The sequence below is a fragment of the Neolamprologus brichardi genome, chromosome 14 (assembly GCF_056152115.1).
Source record: "Neolamprologus brichardi isolate AB-2024 chromosome 14, ASM5615211v1, whole genome shotgun sequence".
Classification (NCBI taxonomy): domain Eukaryota; kingdom Metazoa; phylum Chordata; class Actinopteri; order Cichliformes; family Cichlidae; genus Neolamprologus; species Neolamprologus brichardi.
The window spans coordinates 5618639-5642130 of NC_142117.1; the positions used below are offsets into that span (position 1 = coordinate 5618639).

Consider the following 23492-nt stretch of genomic DNA (forward strand, 5'->3'; position numbering starts at 1 on the left):
TGTACTAATTTATTTTACGAATCCAGATTACTATCAAAGTTGGCTAGTTGCTTGATTTGTCTGGCCACAGAACAGTTTCCACTTTGCCTCAGTCAATTTTATTAACACAGATACCACAGCAGTGCTTTTGGATCATATTCATATACGGCTTCTTCTTTGCTTTAATCAGTATATTTTGGTGCCACAGCAAACTGCGTTCACAGTTCTGGGATTACTCCTGAGTCCATGCACTAATCACACACACAAATTTCAGCCTAATTGTTGCGCACAGAGATTTCTCCAGATTCTGGTATATTATGCACAGATATGAAAAAAAATTTCAGTCATCTCAATTTTACATTGAGGAAATGATTCTGAAATCATTCTATAATTTGTAAACAGAGTTCTTCCGACTGGTGAACCTCTATCCCATTCTTACTTCTAAGAAACAGATTCACTAAGATGCTCTCATTATTGTTTCTGACCTGTTAGTTGTATCTAGCGACCATCAAATTCAAACTGAGCTAATATTTCCCATGAAATGATACACGTACTGAGACTAAAATATGGGTTTATGTCACTTTCAAATCATTGCTTGCTGTTTTTATTTACATTACACAGAAGATGTATGAAGATCATCATGAAAATCATAGAAGAGAATCTCTGACTTTTGGATTTTAAAGTTCTGCACATGCTGAAATTGAACTTCTTGGCATCAAAAACAATGAAATTATAGATTTATTATTATTTCATATAATGCCTCATTTGAACATGTACACCAAACCACCCCATAATAAGCAGCTGTATAGAATCAGTAAAAAGATATAAATATCTAAAAAACTTGATACGAAGGACCACAAACATAGAGGGAAGGCAGCATCAATGCAGCCCAAGTATCTCTGTTGTTTTGCCATCTGGCACAGATCTTACAGCCTCAAAGTCTTTTTGCTGTCTGCTGATAGTCTGCACATCTCCTCAGCCTCACCAGACCTGGGACTACACAGACATCCTTCGATGTCTGTGGTTCTTCTTAATCACTTTCCCTCTCTTCCTTGCTCTGTTGGCCATTTAACAGAAATGTGGTAACACTTCAGGTCCTCTTCAGACACCAAGTCGGGTGCACGGCTCATGAGGTCATGGCCGCGGAATGACTTGGGGAAGGCGATTACGTCGCGGATGCTGGGAGCTCCGACTATTATTGAGACCAGTCGATCCAAACCTAGAAAAGGACAAAGAAATAAAGAGACAACTTGATCAATATACTGTTCAATATTGCACAATTTACTCTGAATTCACTGTTCAATTGTCCATGCAGGCTTCACAATACATGCAATTTATACTAAGGACCTGGCAGAAAAAAGCTTGATCGTGTTCAGTCGAATGGTACAGACAGATACAGCTGAAATGGGCTAATAGTAAGAGTCAGACAAGTTCAGCACAGCTGTGCATGTGTCAAGTCACATCTTCCAAACCCAAATCCTTCTGCACAATAACTGACTTGCTCACAGTTACTGAAACATTCAGGCCCAGTGCTGCTCTGCTCTGAACATGTTATTCAGGTGCCACTGTGTGCCAGTTAATGACACAAACAGTGACACAGTGTTGCCACCATGTGGTCAAACCAGAAAGTACAGCTTTCAACTTTATCATTTCTATTCAAACACTTCACACAAAACAAATACCAAACAAAGAACCACAAGACTCACAAACTACAGAGCAGTTTGGATTGTGTCTCTGCAGCATGTCTTTTGTCCTGTGTCCCTCCCCTCACCTCCAACCGGTCACAGCAGATGACCGCCCCTCCCTGAGCTTGGTTCTGCTAGATGTGTCTTCCTGTTAAAAAGGAGCTTTTCCTTCCCTCTGTCACCAAGTGCTTGCTCAAAGGACATTTCAAGATTGTTGGGTTCTCTCTGTATTATTTTTTAGAGAGTATTTACAATATTAGGTGCCTTAAGGCAGTGGTCCCCAACCCCCAACACTCGGACCGGTACCGGTCCGTGAGTCGTTTGGTACCGGGCCGCGAGAGTTGAGGCTCAGGTGTGAAATGTGTGGTTTTCAGTGTTATTTTGTTATTGTTTTTATCATTAACTCGGTTTTCCTGGGTCTTTTCACGTTTGTTATGAATGAATCTTCTATTTTTCGGTACCGGTACTAGTTTTATTTTGTTGTATTTATCCACAACACCTTAAAGGCCGGTCCATGAAAATATTGTCGGGCATAAACTGGTCCATGGCGCAAAAAAGGTTGGGGACCGCTGCCTTAAGGTGATTGATGCTGTGATATGGCACGAAATATATAATAACAAAATTGGAAAAAAAAACCAAACAAACACAGTTACTCCATATAACTGAAAAGACCAGCCTTAAATTATTCATTCACAAACTCTAATGCACAAATTGTAATAAAAGTACCATCCAACTGTGTCTCTCCTTCTCTGTTCAGCGTACCATTCTTAAAAATGCCAAAACAAATTACATTAAACAACAGATAAGAAGGAAAAAAGGAAGTATAAGAAAAATGTTAACTTAAGTTTGAACAACAAACATTCTGAGAAATCTCATACAGTTATGAGCTAAAAAATAAAAATCCCACAAATGAATTATAAAACACTGATCCATCCTTGTTGTCTTGGTCCAGCACTGTAAATAATTATGTGGACTTTAGCTCCTGGCGTTGTAGCACGAGACAGTGGTTTGTGGGCTGAAGAATGACCTGCCTAATGAATGGCATGGGAACACTAATAATTACCCAGTTAGTGCTATAGTGGGGATTTATATACAACTAATGGAGAAACATGTGTAACTAAAACCAAGCATGTTGCCATGGATATGTGTTAGCGCTAAGGGCAATTCATGAAAATACACTGATCTCTTTTCAGTGGTTAGGGAAACTGGACCTCCTACAAACAGTATTTGGAGTGAACGCAATGATATCAGGTTGATACTGTGTGGTTAGTAAAAACCCAGTGTGTGCACACATGTAAGTCATATACGAACTCAGTGATAAATCAAGCAGAGTTGAGCTCACCCAGAGCAATGCCTCCATGAGGCGGCGCTCCTGAATCCAAGGCCTCGAGGAGGTGGGAGAGAAGTCCGGGGTCCTCCTGAAACACAAAAACAGTTGGAAACAGTTAGAGTTAACACTGAAACGTCCCACTCTTTCATAAGTGAAAGACTGAACTGCACCAAGATGGAGGAAGCCACTGACCTTAAGGACATTCTTCAGTACATAAAACTGCTCCGAGGCTTTGTGGATGCGAATGGAGCCTCCTCCGATCTCACAGCCATTTAACACCAGGTCATAGTGCTGACCACGAACCTGTGAAATACAGAATTTACAAACAGAATATACATCCTGCATTTTTCTACATAATTAAAAATAACTAATAAAGTCCTACACGAGTACCTTATGTGGATCCGTATAGAGTAACCGTGTGTCCTCTGGCACTGGTGCAGTGAATGGATGATGAGCTGATTCCAGCTCCTCTGGATCATCTTCTTTGGGCAAGAAGAGAGGAAAGTCCACGACCCACAGGAAGTGGAAGGCTGAGGGGTCACGCACTACCACACCATGAGACTCCAGGAGCTTTGCACACTGCAGGCGAAGATGCCCCAGCAATGGGCACTGAGAGCAGAAAAGAGAGTCAGATGAAGGGAGCGTTTGTATGAGCTCTGTGCTTCTTTGTTTGACAGCTGACTCAAACCAGCCTCTTACAACAGTGTGGTGGGAGCCTGCTGCTATCAGAAGCAGGTCTCCTGGCTTGGCTTCAGTCCACTTCAGCAGCTCGTCTGTGACAGACGAAGACAGCAGCTTCTTCAGGGGAGACTTCAATGTCCCGTCTGCTCTGACCAGCACCAGGCTCAGCTCCTTAACGCACGAGGATTAAACACAACTTGTGACTTTCTACTAGTGTTTGTAACACACAAGTGTTTATCTCAGAACAACGTGAGGCGTAAAAGCAAAGAAAGGATAAGAGACCTACCTGTCCAAACTGAGTGTTGGCTATTTGTTTCAGTTCTTCCAAATCCTTCCCAGTGAAAAGTTTCTGTTACAAGAGAGAAAACATAATGTGAGACACACAAATTCGCACAAAAACACATCTTCTGTTCTACATTTTCAGCATTCTCGGGCCACAGGAAATGGTTCTGTTCTTACTGCTCCACTGGGGACACAGACAGCCCGAACGGAGCCTCCTGGTTGGCCAAGAGCTGATTGGAGGAATTCAATTTCCGTGGAAAGGAAGATCTGACTGAGGTCTATTAGCTGCACAAATAGACAAATAAAAAAAAATCATATAATTCACTCATGTTGTACATTAAACAAAAGAGTAAAAGATGTAGCATGTTCAGTAAGAACATAGTTGCAGTTCGGACCCCAAGAAATCAAACACCTTCATGTTGAATCTGGTGTCGGGTTTGTCCACACCGTAGTCCCTCATGGCCTCTTCATATGTCAGAGTTTGGAAAGGAGCCTTAAGAGGACCACGTTCTGCAGGCCAAGAGTACTGCAGCAAACCCTCCACCAGTGACATGATACCTGCCTGGTCCACAAAAGACATCTCTATGTCCACCTGGGAGAAACGACAAGAGGATTTTCAGAATTCAGACAACATGATCCAACATGTCACATGTATGTGACAACAGGCCGGTCTATGGGCCAGACTAATCGGACTATGTTGCTCAGTATGTACTCAGATTACAGGAGAGACACATGGTACTCACACAATCCTGAATTGAAATCTGTGATAAAATATCATAAGAGCAAAGATGGCACCAGTATGTGTTTGCAAATCTTATTTTGGTGCAAAATCAGTAAACCTTTTAAATTACGCACATCATTGTTTGCAATGTTTTCACTCACAGCTGTAAAAGAATTCCAGCAGCAGCAGGATCCAAACAAAAACAGAGCTTTGGAATCAGCTTTAAACATCGAGACAGGCTCGATCAAGATTTACAGTAAATTATATTGTGTGCTTTACTTCAGGCAAGTGAGCTGCCATGTAAAAAGTACAGTTTAATTTAGGGATGCAACGATACCAATTTTTTCAAACCGATACGATACCGATACTTGGATCTGAGTACTTGCCGATACAGAGTACAAAAACCGATACTTCTACCACACACACACAAATGCAGACAAGTTTTATTTTATTCTCTGCCGATAAAAAATAAAATCTTAATAAAAATGAGTTAAAGTTGGCTGTTCCACACTGCTGACATTTTGTTTAGCCTAGCTACAGCAGCCTCCAGTTTCTCAATTTTTATCTGGAGACGCCAGTCTGACTTGTCTAACCCTGTGCCTGTTTAGCGCGGGATGTCCCCCTAGTGGCCAATCTAAAAACTACAACAGAAATGACAAGCCACCCTCTGATTAATGAAATAAGTTGGTATCGGTTAACTTTTACGAGTATGAGTACACACACATTTTAAAGTATCGGCCCCGATACCAGTATCGGTATCGGTGCATCCCTAGTTTAATTATTCTGTATTATTTTATTTTAAATTAGTCCTTTAAGTACTTTATTGTTAAATTTCTTAGCATTTTAAATTATTATTTTTTAGCAGTTTTATGCAACAGTAGGGTGATAAAATATCAAATCTTAGCAGTACCTTTATATATAACTTTTGTGGATTTAAAAAAAATCCATAATGCTTAGGCTCAGCAGAGGACAAAAATATCCAATTTGTCACATTAGTTTGAGAATCCTGGACTACATGCACGAACGGTACGCAATTAGATTTGAAGCATAACGTTTTGATACATGTTAGGATTCCTGTTTTTCACACAAGTAATAATAATAATAATAATAATAATAATAATAATAATAATAATAATAATGATGCATTTTATTTGAGGTCACCTTACAAAAAACAAAATTAATAAAAGGAACAGTAGTCATAAAATACATAAAATAAGTTAAAATTACAAAACAGAGCGTGACAACAGATAAAATCAGCATTAAAGCGAATAAGCCGGTTTAAACAGGTGTGTTTTGAGCTGTGTCTTAAATACGGAAAGGGCATCAATATTTCTTAGTGCAGGAGGAAGAGAGTTCCAGAGCCGAGGAGCAGAGCGACTGAAAGCTCTGCTCCCCATAGTACTAAGGTGTGAGGATGGAACAGTAGGATGAACAGCAGATGATGATCTGAGAGGGCGGGAAACAGTGGTGATATGGAGCAGGTCACACAAAATATGAAGGTGCAGATTTATGGATACATTTGAACGTGAGAAGTAAGATTTTAAAGTTTATCCTGGCTTCTACGGGCAACCAGTGAAACTGCTGAAGAACTGGGGTAATATGAGCTCTCGACGGAAGTTATGACCCAAGCTGCAGAATTTTGAAGAAGTTGAAGTTTATGAAGGGACTTTTTAGGGAGACCAAATAGGAGGGAATTACAGTAATCAATACGAGATGTAATAAGACTATGGACAAGGATGGCAGCAGCATGGGGAGTAAGGAAGGGGCGTAGTCGGTTAATGTTACGTAAGTGGAAGTAAGCAGACCGGGTTATGTAATTAATGTGAGACTGGAATGAAAGAGTATTATCAAGTATGACACCCAAACTCTTAACCTGAGGGGAGGGAAGGGTGGGAGAATTTTCAATGTTAATGGAAAAGCTGTGGGATTTGGTTAAGATAGATGGTGTGCCAACAAGTAAAACTTCAGTTTTATTACTGTTAAGTTTGAGGAAATTGGAGGAGAACCAGGATCTAATCTCAATAAGACAGTCTGAGAGGGAGGTAGGTGGGAGGGATGAATTGGGTGGCCTGGATTCAACACCCAGTATGCTCACCTGTACTTCAGGCAGGTGAGCTACACTACACGGTTTAATTAGCTGTTGAATGCACCAGTCAGCTGATAAAATATTAAAACTAACAGGTGGTCTACACACACAAGTGGTACGAAATCAGGTTTGAAGTCAGACATTTTATTTCAGAAACTGAACAAACTTCTAGCGGTTAAGATTCAAGATTTTCACACAGGCAGCTGAGGTTTGACTCCCAGTATAGGAAAGGACAGTTTAATCATACACTCACAGCTAACAGGACATCAGCCGTTTTCTCTTTTTCACGCATCTCTGTCATTTGTTTTGATTTGTTGCTCATACCGACTCTGAGCTCTGGATAGCTTTTGCAACTTCTCCTGTTAGCTTTTTTTTTTTTTTTTTAAATGTCCATGTTCAGCTGTGTCTGTGAGTGTGCACACAACTATTTGCCTGCACTGCTGCACGTGTGCTGCATATGTCACACATGCATGAAGAGGACTACTTGTAAATAGATATATGGGAGGTTGGCCAGCAATTTCAAGTATCTCATGTCTGAAACAGACTGAAAAATGTATTTTTCTTTTTTTAAACTGTGGCGCTTCAAACTTGTGTGTATTCCATCTCACCTGGGTGAATTCAGGCTGCCTGTCTGGTTTGGAGCCTTCGTCTCTGTAGCACCGGGCTATCTGAAAGTACCTGCCACAGAGGAGACAGAGACAGAAGACAGGTTGTTGGCCATTAACAGCAGGTTCTAATGTGATGGTGAAATTCTGTTATGTGTGCAAAGCTGTCAGCAGTGGAAATCAGTCAGGTCTAAGTGCTTTATTTCAGTATGGGAGTGCAATCATGCTTTGGTTCTTCTCCCTGGTATATAGGCAGTAACATATAAGATTAATACCCCTAGGCTTTTTCTCTTTTATCCAAGTACATGTTTCACACACAGAGTACGAATCTCCAGTATTTGCTCCATGCCACATTTTAGGCTGGTATAGCAAACTTGCTTTAACCTCCTAGGACCTGCGTCCACATATGCGGACATCATATTTTGGGTTATTTAGAACAAAATACTCAATTTTGCTCTACAAGGGCCTGATATCCACTTACGAGGACATTATACTGCTACTGTTCTATCGAAATTTTAAACGAATATCCTCATATGTGGCTCGCATTTTTCTTAGAAACAAAAATCAGGTAAAAAAAAACAAAAAAACAACAACAACAACAGGTAATTGTTTGTTTTTACATTCATCAGGTCCCAATCAGCCCAAATATCAAAGAGAAATTATAAATGCATGCCATGAAAGAGTTCGGGTCTTAGGAGGTTAAAATGGTTTCTTATTAGCTGATGGTGGTCAGAAGTTTGCAGACGCTCATCGTGGACATAAATGTGACAGTAATTTTAAATAACTTCTTTGAACTGTTTTTTTCCAGGGTGGAATGATACATGTACTTTATGTACAGCAAACATCTTTAATAACAAATATAACTTGACTATTATTTCTTTAATGTCCCTTAGAATGCGTTGCCTCGACGAGACGCTTTGAGTAGCCGTCAACAAGCTTGTGGCATAATTCTCGATGGATATTTGACCACCACTTCTTGGTAGAATTTTTAGAGTTCATTTAAATTGGTTGGCTTCCTGGTCCCAGCCTTTATGTGTAACCAACAAATTTTCAACTAGGTTGAGGTTGGAGTATTGGGAAGATCGTTTCAACTGTCCAGCTGTGGATTTGTTGAAAAATATGGAAGTAGTCCTCCTATATTATTTTCTCTATTTTGGGCAATTTACCTGTATCACTGATGGCAAAACATCCCCAAAGCTCGATGCTACCACCACCATGCTTGATGGTTGGTATGGTCCTCTCATCTTTAATCCTCCAAACATACCCCTTGTCATTGTGGCCTAATAACTCAATCTTTGTCTCGTCCAACCATAAAACCTCTTCACTTTCTGGGTCAGCACCCTCTCAGTCCATGTAATATAAAACTTGTTTCACTTGGGAAAGTGGCACTAATGTTCAAGTTCATGGCAGTCTTAAGCCCGGTGCTTCCTGGGTTGTTTCCTGAATAACCTAATCAATTTCCTCTCCTCTGAGGGAGAAATTGGTCTTCTTCCAGACAATCCAAACAATTTGCATTTACATGCAGTTGTTTGCATTTATTATCTTGCAGTATTCAATTGTTTAGAAAGGTCTCCAATAGACCTTCCCAGTTTGTATACATCTACAGGTCTCCTTCCAAGACCTTAAGTGACTTCTTTCCCCATTCTTGAGTGCTGGTCAGTCCAATGAATGCTGTCAAAAATCATTTTTATACTGGCAAAAGGGCAAAATCATGATCACTAACCAGTAGTTAAAAGACACTGTAGAACAGTGGTCCCCAACCCCCAGGCCTCGGACCGGTACCGGGCCGCGAGAGTTGAGGCTCAGGTGTGAAATGTATGGTTTTCAGGGTTTTTATCGGTTTTCAGCATTATTTTGTTATCATTTTTATCGTTAACTCTGTTTTCCTGGGTCTTTTCATGTGTGTTATGAATAAATCTTGTTTTTTTCGGTACCGGTACTAGTTTTATTTTGTTGTATTTATCCGCGACACCTTAAAGGCCGGTCCGTGAAAACATTGTCGGGCATAAACCGGTCCGTGGCGCAAAAAAGGTTGGAGACCGCTACTGTAGAACCTTGTACATACATACATTAAAGACGCATGTACAGTGGGGCAAAAAAGTATTTAGTCAGCCACCGATTGTGCAAGTTCCCCCACTTAAAATGATGACAGAGGTCAGTAATTTGCACCAGAGGTACACTTCAACTGTGAGAGACAGAATGTGAAAAAAAAATCCATGAATTCACATGGTAGGATTTGTAAAGAATTTATTCGTAAATCAGGGTGGAAAATAAGTATTTGGTCACCTCAAACAAGGAAAATCCCTGGCTCTCACAGACCTGTAACGTCTTCTGTAAGAAGCTTTTCTGTCCCCCACTCGTTACCTGTATGAATGGTACCTGTTTGACCTCATCATCTGTATAAAAGACACCTGTCCACAGCCTCAACCAGTCAGACTCCAAACTCCGTCATGGCCAAAACCAAAGAGCTTTCGAAGGACACCAGGAAAAGAATTGTAGACCTGCACCAGACTGGGAAGAGTGAATCTACAATAGGCAAGCAGCTTGGTGTGAAAAAATCAACTGTGGGAGCAATCATCAGAAAATGGAAGACATACAAGACCACTGATAATCTCCCTCGATCTGGGGCTCCACGCAAGATCTCATCCCGTGGGGTCAAAATGATCATGAGAACGGTGAGCAAAGATCCCAGAACCACACGGGGGGACCTGGTGAATGACCTGCAGAGAGCTGGGACCAAAGTAACAAAGGTCACCATCAGTAACACACTACAACGGCAGGGAATCAAATCCCGCAGTGCCAGACGTGTTCCGCTGCTGAAGCCAGTGCATGTCCAGGCCCGTCTGAAGTTTGCCAGAGAGCACATGGATGATACAGCAGAGGATTGGGAGAATGTCATGTGGTCAGATGAAACCAAAGTAGAACTTTTTGGTATAAACTCAACTCGTCGTGTTTGGAGGAAGAAGAATACTGAGTTGGATCCCAAGAACACCATACCTACTGTGAAGCATGGGGGTGGAAACATCATGCTATGGGGCTGTTTTTCTGCCAAGGGGACAGGACGACTGATCCGTGTTAAGGACAGAATGAATGGGGCCAAGTATCGTGAGATTTTGAGCCAAAACCTCCTTCCATCAGTGAGAACTTTGAAGATGAAACGAGGCTGGGTCTTCCAACATGACAATGATCCAAAACACACCGCCCGGGCAACAAAGGAGTGGCTCCGTAAGAAGCATTTGAAAGTCCTGGAGTGGCCTAGCCAGTCTCCAGACCTCAACCCCATAGAAAATCTGTGGCGGGAGTTGAAAGTCCGTGTTGCTCGGCGAAAGCCCCAAAACATCACTGCTCTTGAGAAGATCTGCATGGAGGAATGGGCCAAAATACCAGCTACTGTGTGTGCAAACCTGGTAAAGACCTATAGTAAACGTTTGACCTGTGTTATTGCCAACAAAGGTTATGTTACAAAGTATTGAGTTGTATTTTTGTTATTGACCAAATACTTATTTTCCACCCTGATTTACGAATAAATTCTTTACAAATCCTACCATGTGAATTCATGGATTTTTTTTTCACATTCTGTCTCTCACAGTTGAAGTGTACCTCTGGTGCAAATTACTGACCTCTGTCATCATTTTAAGTGGGGGAACTTGCACAATCGGTGGCTGACTAAATACTTTTTTGCCCCACTGTATGTACATCATCATTAAAAGCCCCAAATTACCATGACATTCATGCTCCCGGCGAGTGGATGAAAACTTGTGACCAGAACTGTATGCTCATTATTCGTTCCCTTTTGACTCCGTTTTCGATCGGGACCAGTGCAGCATTTAAAAACAACAAACATCTTTCTGTTAAATAGCAGATTATGGAGCCTGCACCCACCTGTCTACACCAGCCACCATGAGAAGCTGCTTAAACTGCTGTGGACTCTGGGGTAAAGAGTAAAATAATCCTGGCTCTCTGGAGGGAACCACAAACTCTTTGGCTCCCTAAAACACAAACACTCATTAAGTTCATTAAAATATCAGATATGAAACCGTAACATGTAAGACAAATTAGGTTTTTGCTGTTATATTTATATTTAATAGAACCAAAGATTTTTTTAGAAACTGTTCTTTTAAACCATTAAAGGTGAATTGTTGTGCAAGTTTCTGCTCTTTAACCTGGTAAACATGTAAAAATGTCTACAAATGTCTTACCCCTGGTGTCCTTTTGAACAGAGTGGGAGTTTCCACATCCACAAAGCCTATTCATTACAGTAAAACAACAACAACAGCAAAAAGCATATGAAAATCAGAGCTTGCTACAGCAAGAAGAGATTAGTTCCTGCACCTGGTTTCCTCTTACAGGCAACATCAGTGACAGTCCTGTGATCTTTTATGTCTGGGCAAATTAAAGACAGAACACAAACATGTCCATACCGTGCACATTACAGAGATACTCCCTCATCTTCATCACCAGCTGGGATCTCAGTCTTAGGTTCTTCTGCATCTGTGATGACCTCAGGTCCAGGTAGCGGTACTGCATCCGCAACGTCTCAGACTTCTGGTAAGTAAAAAAAAATTAAATTATTACAGTGTGCTCAATAGTCCACGTCCATGTAACGTTAAGTTACTTACTTTGACAAAGTCTTTTATCTCAAACGGCAGCTTCTGGCACACATTGAAGACCTCCACATTCTCTGCCAAGACTTCGATCTCTCCTGTCGGCATCTCCTGGTTTAAACACACGATTCAAAACAGAATTAGGTGACTAATCACCAAAAGTCTCATTATATTGCTACAGAAAGCAATTTAAGATTGATGAAATGGCATCAATTCACCAGATTATTTAGGACAGACAGTCACTCCTTGGAAAAGAAAGTTTCTGATCCCTGTCCTTTACTACGTTCATTAAAAGGACAGAACATTATTATGCTATTTGATAAATATAGTGAAATATATTGATGAGAGTGTGTTGGTACTTTTTTTTCCCCTTCCGCGTTTAAAAGCAGGCACTCAGTATATTAAGCACAGTGTGACTGGATGCTGTAGTAATTAGGATTCCTGGCTCATGTGGGTTAAACTCAAAGTACAGGAACTAAACTTTCCTCACCACCCCCTGCAGGTGGGTGGTGTTTCACTGCACCTTCAGAAGCATGTACAGACCTTGTTCTCCTGCCCCACTGGTCGGTTCCTGACTGTTCCTGTAACCTTGATGACAGACTCGGGCGTCAGATTGCACAACGTGGCTTTCAAAGCACTTGGAGACTTAAAACAGAGGAAACAAACTATTTAGTTCTTTATTTTACAGCACAGCGTTGGTTATGTTAGTGTATTTTGTTGTTTTCTTCCATACTTCCTGAGGAATTAGAATTTGTGTCAAGCCGCTGAAGTCTCGCAGGATGACGAACAGGTCCTGCCTGTAGGGGGCAGAGACACATACTGTTTCTCAAATTTATATGAGACCCTTTGAACTTTTTTTAAGATTTTTTTCTTAGTTCTCTTGGCTTTCTTGAGATCTTTCAGAGTTTTACTTAAATATTTTTTGGCCTTTTTCTGCTTGTACTCGATAGGGTACAGTGAAGAGTGACGGAGAGAGAGGGGAACACGTGATTCAAACCTGTGCTGGCCACTCTCAGACATACGGCCTGCTCATCCCAGTGAGCTAAACCAGCACCGAGAGGTTTTCTTAAGACGTTTGCTGCTTTTTCACTCATTTCCAGTCCAGTCCTTGCACCTGACCATTTTCAGCTGGTTGTCATGAAGCCATTCTTAAGCAAGGGAAACAGGGAGAAAAGGCTGGGGAACGCCAAATTACACAAGAACCGGTCTTATAGAGCGATTAACCCAAATTGGACACTTTTGGTTTTGGAGGTCAGGAGAGAGGTACAACAGTGGGTTACTACAGCCATCTGTAAAACCCACTGGGGGCTCAGTCATATCAATCAACCAATGGCTGACTACCTGAGATACTGGACCCAGCCACACAGAGTGACTTTCTTCCCCACATCATCTGATCGCAGTTCTCCACAGGTGTGACTCCTGAACGACAGACTGCTGGGACCTGATCATAAGATGGATTTGGGACACAAGTCACAAGTTACACTTTGATACTCATTTTAAGTACTTACTGAAACTGAAGTGAATTTCTGCCGCATTAACAGATATGCAGAAATGTATAGAATTACAGTTTTTACAGAGACGGAAGAGCAAATGTTTTACAAAATAATAAAAGTGTCCAAAAGTCTTAGATAATACAAGCAAACACGTCTCCTACAAAGTGGAAGATTCTAAAGGATTCTAATGAAACATGAATGATGTGGACAAGCTGGAGTCAACTGAGAATCCTGTCCAATAACTACAAATGTAGACAGGCGAAGACCAGTAGAAGAAGTAGTGGCATTGGGCGTACGCACGTCACGTCAGTGTAGAGGCTGGAGTACAGCCAGCTGATGAGTACCTGTGGAGGGCGGAGCAGCCCCGCAGAGTCCGTGTGAGCAGCTCAGATGTCTGAGCTGAGGTCTCCGCAGCAGCCGACCTTGACTGGGAGTCGAAGCTGAGCTCTGATACCAGACAGCATGAGCTCGGAGTCCTGTGAACACACTCCGCAGCACCAGCCTGCCTTTTGTTGCCATTTCTTTCAAAACACAGAGTGAAGCTCAGGCTGAAGAGAGCCTGTTATTCAGAGCCGCGTCTGTCACACTCCTCAGAGTAACAGGCTTGCAGAGTCGTTAAGGTTGTAATGTGAGCATTGTGAAGGTCCGCGGCAGTGAGAACAGGTGAGCTGCCGTTACTCTTCCTGGATCCGGATAAGACTCGTGAGAAGTTTTCACGACTGCCTGCTCATGAGGATGGGCTGCTGTGCTTCCGTGCATCTGTTCAGTCTCATCCAGTCATGTGGCAATCGGCGTATTTTTACCGGACGTGACGTCACGTTGCTAGACGAGAACAGTCAACCTGCGACATGATCGATCTAACTCGCGAGGAAAAAATCCACAAGATTTCATCAATCCCCGATCCTTTTTGTAGAGACAACGCAACTTTTAGTTTAGTTTTACAAGGATGTTATTTAGTCTGTAGCCAGATTCTTTATACGCAACATTAGAATTACAAAACCAACCTCAAGTTTGTTCTCTTCTTAACTCGTTAAATTTGTTTAAGAAAATAAACCACAAAAACTTATATTATAAAGAGTGGCGTCAAACTCGTTTCACATCGTGGGCCACACACAGCCCACTTATGATCGAGTGGGCTGTATGTCACATGACTGGATGAGAACATTAAAACGGGAAATACAAGTGTTTGCCTTATTGGTTAAATATACTGTTTGTTTATTTATTTATAAACTGTGTACACAGGAACAAGAATAAATGTATTTTGCTTAATTGGCTGCATTTTTGTGTTATTCTTGTGATTTCTTATTGGCCTTGTTTATTTAATGCAGGCCAGGTGAACCTTTTTGGTATGGAAAAGGATGGCGAGCCAATGAACGGCTAGGAGCAGGACTCTCATTCTGCAATTGAAGCTTCCACTGGTTGGGTAGGAAGCTATCAAAGACGACGCTCTGTCCCCATTTTCCAAATACACTGATTTCCACAATCATACACACCATTCCCCCCGTTTATGGACAATAGCGCTTGGACATCTCTCATGGACATTCAGATAAAACTCATGGACTTCAGTGTGGATCAGTGGTTTTGATGTGTTATTTATGGGGAACTGTTTTTTGAGAATCTATATTGCTTGGTATAAGCCATAAGCCAGAAGAATTTGCTTAGTTGTCTTTGTGCACCCCCACTGGGTTTTTGATTAATTGAATAGCTGCAGCAGGAGTGATTATTTAGTTTTCCTTTTCTTTTCTTGTTATTTTTCTTTGGGGTTTGGTTAAATACATGGTACCTGCATGTATTTATTAATTACTGCCCATCAGCTCCAGTAGCATTCCTAAATCTTCTGATTAATAATGACCATAATATTTCACTCAATACCTAGCCTGTATTAATTCATTAGCGCTTTATCAGTGTTACACATGACAGCCCACTCGATCATAAGTGGGCTGTGTGTGCAGTGAAACTCCACAATAAATGTGTAAAATGACAGAAATTTGTGATAGTTTGTGATAGTGCATTGCACTGAGTTCTAACAATGACAACTGTTTTAAAGCATCTTCCTAACTGCTTATCTGAGATCAGATATATCTCCCCTTATGGTTTGTTTTCCGCTTCTCCTTGTATATGTGGCCTTAATGTATTATTGCATTCTGTTCATTAATTCTGTGTCTCTACAGATGTCTGTATCGAATGTCTCTGTATTTTCCATATTTATATTAATTTTTACAGTTCCCTTAGGCAGTTCATTGTATCATTTTAAATTTATACAACACTAATTTCTATATTTGCATTTGTACTTTAAGTATTATGACAGTGCTATTATATTTCCCCATTTAAAAGCTTACCATGATCATGGCCAAATCTTCAAATAATCAGGTCAGTGTGTATGTAAAAAGTAATCCCTTTAAGCCCCAAGTTCAGGCGTCACATTTTCCAAACAGCCGGTTTTCTGGTCTTGACAGAGAGACGCTGTCACTACTGTGGTCATCTCAGGCACACAGCCTCACCCAATGCGCAGTTTAAACCTTCTATATGTGAGAAGTAAGAAGAAGATAAGAAGAAAGCTTGGAGAGGAGCTTTTTCCTTTTTCTTTGAAAGGATTGTATGTATGTTCCCAGTAGCAGACTTAGCCTGTTTGGTGCCCTGGGCGAACACCCACTCTCTGTCTTGATATTTATAGTGATCTGTACATATTAGTGCTATTTCCTAAATGTGTAAAATCTGTAACATAGTATTGTTTGGAGTTTAGTCTGTTACTGTTACTATTTTTAGAATTTCTTCTTGGACCAACTGAAACCCACATAATTTCCTTAGGGATTAATAAAGTCTTCTGATTATGATTCTGATTGTTTCAGGATAAATGACCTGCCATTATCCAATTAAAAAACATCTGCTTACCTGTATCTTTTGCTTGTTTCTCCTCCTTTTCTTTTTTTTTTTCTAAACTGAGCACCTGATGGCTTTGAACTTTTCTTATCCATCTTCCATTGGTTTTAATTTTGCACTGCAGAACACCCACCCCCAACACGAGGATCACCACAACATAACCTAATGGATATATACCTTAGTTCACAGATTCACTTTGTCTAGGGTTCATTTCTGAGATTTCGCACAACCCATAATTCAAATCATGAATACATAATGGGCTTGGATTTACAACATTATGAATGAAATGTGCTCTATTTGGAAGCAGCCCCCCCCCCCCCCCCTTGTCGACGGGTTGTGTGCGAGACTTTAAATCACCAAACTATAAATTTTAATTTTTTATTGATCTCTTTACCCCTAGTCCTAAAGTGTATATTTATTTTCTTACTCTTCTTATATTTATTGTTTGTTTACTTGCACTGCCGTAGCTGGAGCCTTGTCGTCTCGTCTCTCTATATAGGGGAGACCGGGGATAGTTGTAACATTTTTTGACATTTCTGTCTGTAAATTGGAGCTCTTTTAAGGTAGTGGATTCAAAATGTAATGCAAAGTATTTACATGTCTCTGCTATTAAATAGTGCAGCTATTTTCTCTGCAGCACAATTACCCATTGCATGGTATGGTCTCAAACACAAAGAGTGAAATGTTACAATTAACCCCAGAGTCTGGGTTAGTTGTAACATATCCTGGGGTGAAATGTAACACAATGAAATAAGGGTACTAACAAAACATTAACATGTAATCTTTTTTATTCAACACATGAATGCACTTAGAGCCATTTATGTAGCTATGTGTGTGTGTGACAGAATGCAGAAATCTAGCTTTTGAACATATTCCAACCCCCCAAAAAAGACAAGTTATGGAATTTTCTGCAACTGAATATTTCATTCATTTTGGTTGGTCTTCCTTGAGTTTGGCCTCATTGGCTCAGTGGGCATTATAACCTACAACTCTTGCACCAACTTTTGAACATAACAATGAAACTGAAAAAATGTAGTTGTTCACCAGCATCGCAATTCCATTACTTTTTATCATGGCTGACCTTGGTGTGATTTGCAAAGTGCTTCAGAAAGATGAGGAAATCTGTTTCTTGCACCCATCCTGATTTATTTCCACTACCAATACTTCCTACTGGTCCATCTCTGACACAGTGGTCTGCATCATGTATGTGTGGGAACACAAACAGTGGAGGAATTGTGTTGCCAATGGCATTAACCGCATATACAAAGGTGACCAGTGAACCTCTCTGCTGATATCATTGCCCCAACTTGTTTAATATAAGTTAAAGTAATAGTGTGGTAAGTTTTAACATCTGCATTATTGTTACAACTAACCCAGACTGTTGCTGTTACAACTGACCCAGACTCCTATAGCCATGAACTAGCTAACATTACAGCCAACGGCTAAAACATTAGCACTAAAGACCTACACAGAATATATCCCCATAGACATACAAATAACATAATTTAAGTTTGATGAGTTTAACTGGAAAGCAGATAATGCTATTAGAAATTGAAATAAAGTAGAAAAACTTAAAAAAAAAAATACAAATTACTTTTTTTCGTGTTAAATTGTCTGTGTTTGACAAAATATGCTGATTTTTCACATGTGATAGCAGAACTGAATTGGACATGTACAGGATGAATCACATCATTTGAAACTTAGCCCTGATTGGAGAAATTGGAAGTGTTACAACTGACCCACGTTACAACTATCCACGGTCTCCCCTACTGTACTGTATGTAGCGGAGATGACAATAAAGTTTACTTTGACTTCAGCACAGCAGCGCACCGAGGGCTCTTGCGCTCACTTTATAGAATTTCGAGAAGAAAAAAAAGACATCGGTACAAATTATAAGTCTGTATCGTAATGTCTGCTGTGTCCGTGTTTGTTGGTTTGTTTTATATAGTTTTTGTCATGGTCTGCGGTGGGTGGCTGGAATTTCCATAGGGCTCCTGAACCTACCTGGGATCCGCCCCTGGGCAGGGCCAGCTCCTGCACACCTGGAGCCTATTGCAGGCAATCAAGCCAGAGGGATTTAAGCCACACATTGATGTTCATTCACTGCCAGTTCGTCATCAACACATGTTGGTAACAGGCCTAATACTTCAAGTTCGTGCTGTGATTTATCTTGTTAACCAGACTCTCTTGTGCTGCAGTTGCTGTTTTCACCTTGGCTCATGCTCCACCTCCAGACTCAGGATACCAAACAATCATTTTGAAAATCCCTCTGTGCCTCACCTGCCTGCCCTCCTGCCATCACACTCCATCTGAAGCCCCGGATCTCAGGTCAGCCTTTCTACGCCACTCAGCCCTCCCTGGATTCAATCAATCAATCAATCAATCAATCTTTATTGGCAGACTTCATGTCCATAAAAACAAGACAGAAACACAACCCCCCCCCCCCCCCCCCCCCAACACAAGGTATAAACCATTAAATATATATAAGTATATAAATAAGTATATAAAACATTTGTAAAAATATAAAACCATAATATACATAAAACACAATTACTTAAAATAAATCAATAAATACACAAACACTTTAACCAGTGCTTTCTCAGACTGGATGAGTAACGGGAACCACTCACTGTCGGATCTGTAAGTGCTAAAATTATACTGTTTCTCGAACCATCCAGTCGTTCTCTAAAATTGAACATTAACTTTCTTAAAAGTGCTTTAAAAGTCCAAACACCCACAGCTACAAACATCTGGCTGGCACTACCACTTCTAGGTATCCTGCAAAGGATTCTCATCGCATCATTATATGCAACATGCAGCTTCAGCATGCTACATTGTTTGTAGGATGACCACAAGGGGGCAGTATATAGCGGCGTGCAATACGCTTTAAACAAAGCCACTTTAACTGGAAGTGAACAAAAGCTGAATTTGCGTGCAATAGTATTTGCCTGCACATAGAGCTTGCATCGTTGTCTGTACATGTCATCATCATCATTCATTTGCTCAGTAATAAAGTGACCGAGGTATTTCACCTTTTTATGAACTTCAAGAGTTTTTTGGGCCAGTTTAAACAAAGGGAAATTTAGCTGTTTATCCTGCTTGGTTCTACATATCAAAACAGCACTTTTAGCAGCATTGTACTCAATGTCATATTGCACACCATATTCAGTACAGACATTAAGAAGATCCTGTAATCCAGCACTGCTTGGACTAAAAACAACCAGGTCATCTGCATACATAAGATGATTTATCAATGTTTTACCTAATATACACCCAGTGTTACAGGCTCTCAGCTGTATGGACAAATCATCAACATATAAATTAAACAAAATTGGAGACAAAATCCCACCCTGTCTGACACCATTGCTGACACTAAAGGGGGCAGAAATACTGCTTCCCCATTTAACCTGCATGTTCTGATGAGCGTACCAGTAAGAGAGAATCCTCACGATGTATTGAGGAACCCCCCCGTGTCTTCAATTTATCAAAAAGTTTTCTGTGGTTCACTCGGTCAAAAGCCTTAGAGGCATCAATGAAACACATGAGGACAGATGAATTTTTAGCCCTATACAAACTGACTATTTCCTTGAGTGCATATATGCACATGTCAGTGCCGTGCTTTGGTTTGAAGCCAAACTGATTATCCAGAGAAGAGATGAACACACTAACTCTGTCAAACAAGATTATTTCTAACACCTTAGATAAAATACTGGCGAGTGCAATTGGCCTGTAATTATCCAAACAGCTCACTTTTGCAGCTTTGTCCTTCATAACTGGTACCAGTAAAATACACAGCATTGAGTCTGGTAATATGCCATGAGTCATAAACCCAGTGAAACAGAGTGCTAAAAGAGGAGCTAGCCTTAAACTAGCATGTTTTAAATGTTCTGCACTGATGTGATCCAAACCAGAAGCTTTATTATCAGACAACCTATGAATGGCTTCATATACTTCATGTGTCCCTACACTTATTGTGTCATTACTCATGTCAAGATTGTCCTCATATGGATCACTTTTTATACAGTTAAACAACGCACTGTAATGCTGTCTCCATAACGCTGCAATATTATCTGCCCCAGAAACACCTTCAACAGTTGATGGTAGAGATGGTTTACAGTTATTAAGAGCTTTCACCTCTTTCCAAAAATCTGCCATATTATTACACAGCATTTTCCTGGCCAAAGAATCTGCTCTCAGCATTTGCTCATTTTTAGTTATAAAGCGAACAGCGTACTTATATCTGGCATTCGCACATTTTTTCTGTTCAAATTCTGGGCCTTGTTTAGGTCTTCCAGCCATGGCCCAACATTTATAAGCTATGCGAGCTTCATCATGATACATGGATACATGTTCTTTCCAGCCAGGTCTGATGTTAAGTTTCTTATGCTTATATTGTTTATCAAGCAGTGTGCCACTTTCATACAGAGCAGTCACTATATCATCATACATGGAGCAGAGTAAATGTTTATGCACAGCATTCTTACAGTTGACATCCTTGCACAAAAGAGCTTCTTTGGGCAAAGAAATGTTGTTCAGATGTATATCGGTATTAATATGATAAGCTAAGAAATCATCTTCACTACATGCTGACCAGTCTAATTTTACACTGGTAGCAATATTAGTAATATTATTCCCAGTTGTTGCTGGCATTTGTTCCACATTCACAGTAAAACCAAAAGGTATATGATCTGACACAGTTACCTCATACCTAATAGTCATGTTTGCTAAAGCTGCATGCCCATCAGCTGTACAGATACAGTGGTCCAGCCATGATGTACTATGCCAGGCTTCACTTATGTATGTATAGCTATCTGCAGGCAGTAACACTTTGGTAGACAAGATAAGATTATTAACTTGACAAAAGTGAGTTAAGTGGTTAGCAAACCGAGAACTGCTGTCTGTGAGATCAGCATTAAAATCACCCAAAACATATATGCTGTAGGTATCGTTGTCTTGAATAAATGCATGAATAAAAGCCAGCCTACTGAGGTATTCTTGCTCATTTTGACAAGATTCATAGGGAGTATAAATATTAAGAATGATAAAACTACTATTGTTCTGTGTATATTGTATACCAATACACCAGTCTACATCCAGTCTAATGGGCTTTATCATAGGGTCTATTTTTTTTATCCCAGAGCACAGCAACATTCTCTTACCCCCCTCTCAACACTCCATGTCCCCTACTGCAAGTAAGAATTGCCACTCCTACAACTTGCCACTTCAGAGCTGCCTCCACTACCTCCCTAACTCCACTGTCTTCTCTCTTCAGTGTGACTGTTCCCTGCTCAGCTCCACTCTGCATCCCGTTCCCTCGCCCTAGCCACGTTTCCCAGGCCGCGCCTCGTCAAACACCACGTCTTATTGTTTTTTTTTGTCTTTGCTACATTTTTTGCACTACGCCTAGTAAATTGTCGCATCATCTGCTGTCTCAGCTCTGGGTTTCTGCACCTGAGTCCTTTTCAGTACAGGCCACTCGGCCCTCGTGACAGTTTTACTTTGCGAGTTGGTTATTAGATGTTGCTCCAGCCAGCCGCCGCCCTCTCCTCCTTGTGCCGCAAGCAGCAGGCGCGCCTCGCAAACGGAGGACGCCCTTACTCCCAGCAAATGGGCGATAGAAAACCGATCGGTGCCCACATCATCTCCAAAATGCGCTGGCTGACGTCGGGGCAGCATGAGTACGAGCAACTTTTTTGTTGTTGTTGCCGTCCCGGGCAACCGACCTATCAAAAACCGCTACTGCAAACACTAAACCTGGACGTGGACATAGAGGCCTGAGGGCCATCTCACACATTTATTCAGAATAAAACAGGTTTTTGTGTTTGTGTACTCGAGGACGTCAACATAACATGTTCAAGTACCCAGTAAACATCAGTGCAGACAGCTGTTCATAAAAATGTCATAAAAACGTGCTTAAACTACTCAAACCAGCCACTGTGACCACTGCTGCAGAGCAGAATGAACAATACTGAGGGGACTATGAGGGTTTGTAGTTTAATTCCTGCACTTGCAGGATCAGTGAGTGTCTGTTTAAAGATAGGCATCATTAACAAAACTTAAACTGCTCCACGACATCACCAACATTTCTGCAGGAGGACAGAACCCCCTGATTTAATCTACCATAATGCTCTGTGATATGTTGTCATGGCAACATGAAGTCAAAAAAATACAAATACAAAAATGCAAAAAAACAGGAGGACAACAAGACAGGCCGCTGGAAGAGCTTTTGAAGCAGGAAAACTTTTCTGGATTTATTTTAACTTAGCTGGAAATTTTGCTAACACAAGTCAAGCTGGAAACAAGGAGGCAGCTGGTTGGATTATATCTGAGGACAGGACGCATGAAGGAGAAGCGTGAGGAGAGAGGAAACAGCAGAGAGATGGTGTGGAGCTAATCGTGGATCAAGTCGAAGAAGCAAGCACCAAAACTGTGAGTAGACATCACCCACCAAGAGCTAAAATTACTGTGCTGATTAAGGAAACATTAAATTTGGTTAGTTTGGGGTCTGGAGCTTCAGGTTTGTGGGTTCAGTTGGTCTGAAAATTGAGGGTAGACAAAAAATGTTTTTTTTCAAAACGTTGTTGGAGGATTCTTACTGTAAGAACTGAAAATGAATCCATGGGTTAAACTGATAAAAAAGAAAAAAAGAAAAAAAAGAAACACAGACGGTTTGAACGTCTGGGTGTGTATCTGCTTTTATTTTTATTTTTTAAAGGTGAATTTGGTTTAATTACATTGGGAAAAGAAAATTGGAGGATCGAGACAATAATATGGCAAAATTTACTGTTTCCTTAATCAGAGCAATGATTTTGATCTGGAATGAAAATGTTAAAGTGGCTTATTTTCTTTCTTCTCTACTGATCACTGTGTTCAATTTTTAGTTACATGTCGGTTTCCAGTAATGCAAACTTTTACTTTTAAAAAATGCATTTTTTTGTAATTTTGTAGAAAAGGCTCTGAGCCTGTGAAAAAAAAAATAGGTATCCACACCCTGGAGGTCACTACAGATCAAAGTAGCTAAGCCCTGGTTAAATATAATTATATTACAGGAGGTGAAAAATATGGGAATGATTGAAAGAAACAAAGATCTGGTTAAAGATTTGGCTTTCTTATTGAAAGAGATGAAAACTATTCCATGTGTGACAC

General features: G+C 40.6%; 1 protein-coding gene across 1 annotated transcript; it reads right to left on the minus strand.

The window, feature by feature from the left end:
- Positions 1 to 544: 544 nt before the first annotated feature.
- Positions 545 to 14231, minus strand: dars2 (aspartyl-tRNA synthetase 2, mitochondrial). The gene is made up of 17 exons (XM_087850684.1): positions 13811 to 14231; positions 13315 to 13414; positions 12707 to 12770; positions 12517 to 12618; positions 11989 to 12084; positions 11791 to 11914; positions 11569 to 11615; positions 11252 to 11358; positions 7373 to 7442; positions 4370 to 4549; positions 4135 to 4242; positions 3962 to 4024; positions 3694 to 3846; positions 3385 to 3603; positions 3187 to 3297; positions 3007 to 3082; positions 545 to 1198 (listed from the first exon to the last, which is right to left on the minus strand). The coding sequence occupies exons 1-17, from the start codon at positions 13983 to 13985 to the stop codon at positions 1014 to 1016; spliced, it is 1980 nt and encodes a 659-aa protein (XP_087706810.1). The 5' UTR covers positions 13986 to 14231; the 3' UTR covers positions 545 to 1013.
- Between the last annotated feature and the right edge of the window lie 9261 nt (positions 14232 to 23492).

What these genes read in the sequence shown, in the direction of transcription:
- dars2 (XM_087850684.1), bottom strand. Translation starts at nt 13,985, where the DNA reads ATGGCAACAAAAGGCAGGCTGGTGCTGCGGAGTGTGTTCACAGGACTC. An exon ending in AGATAAAAGACTTTGTCAAA is followed by an intron (nt 11,915 to 11,988) that starts GTAAGTAACTTA and finishes TTTACTTACCAG; the next exon opens with AAGTCTGAGACGTTGCGGAT. An exon ending in TACTGAAGAATGTCCTTAAG is followed by an intron (nt 3,083 to 3,186) that starts GTCAGTGGCTTC and finishes TTTGTGTTTCAG; the next exon opens with GAGGACCCCGGACTTCTCTC.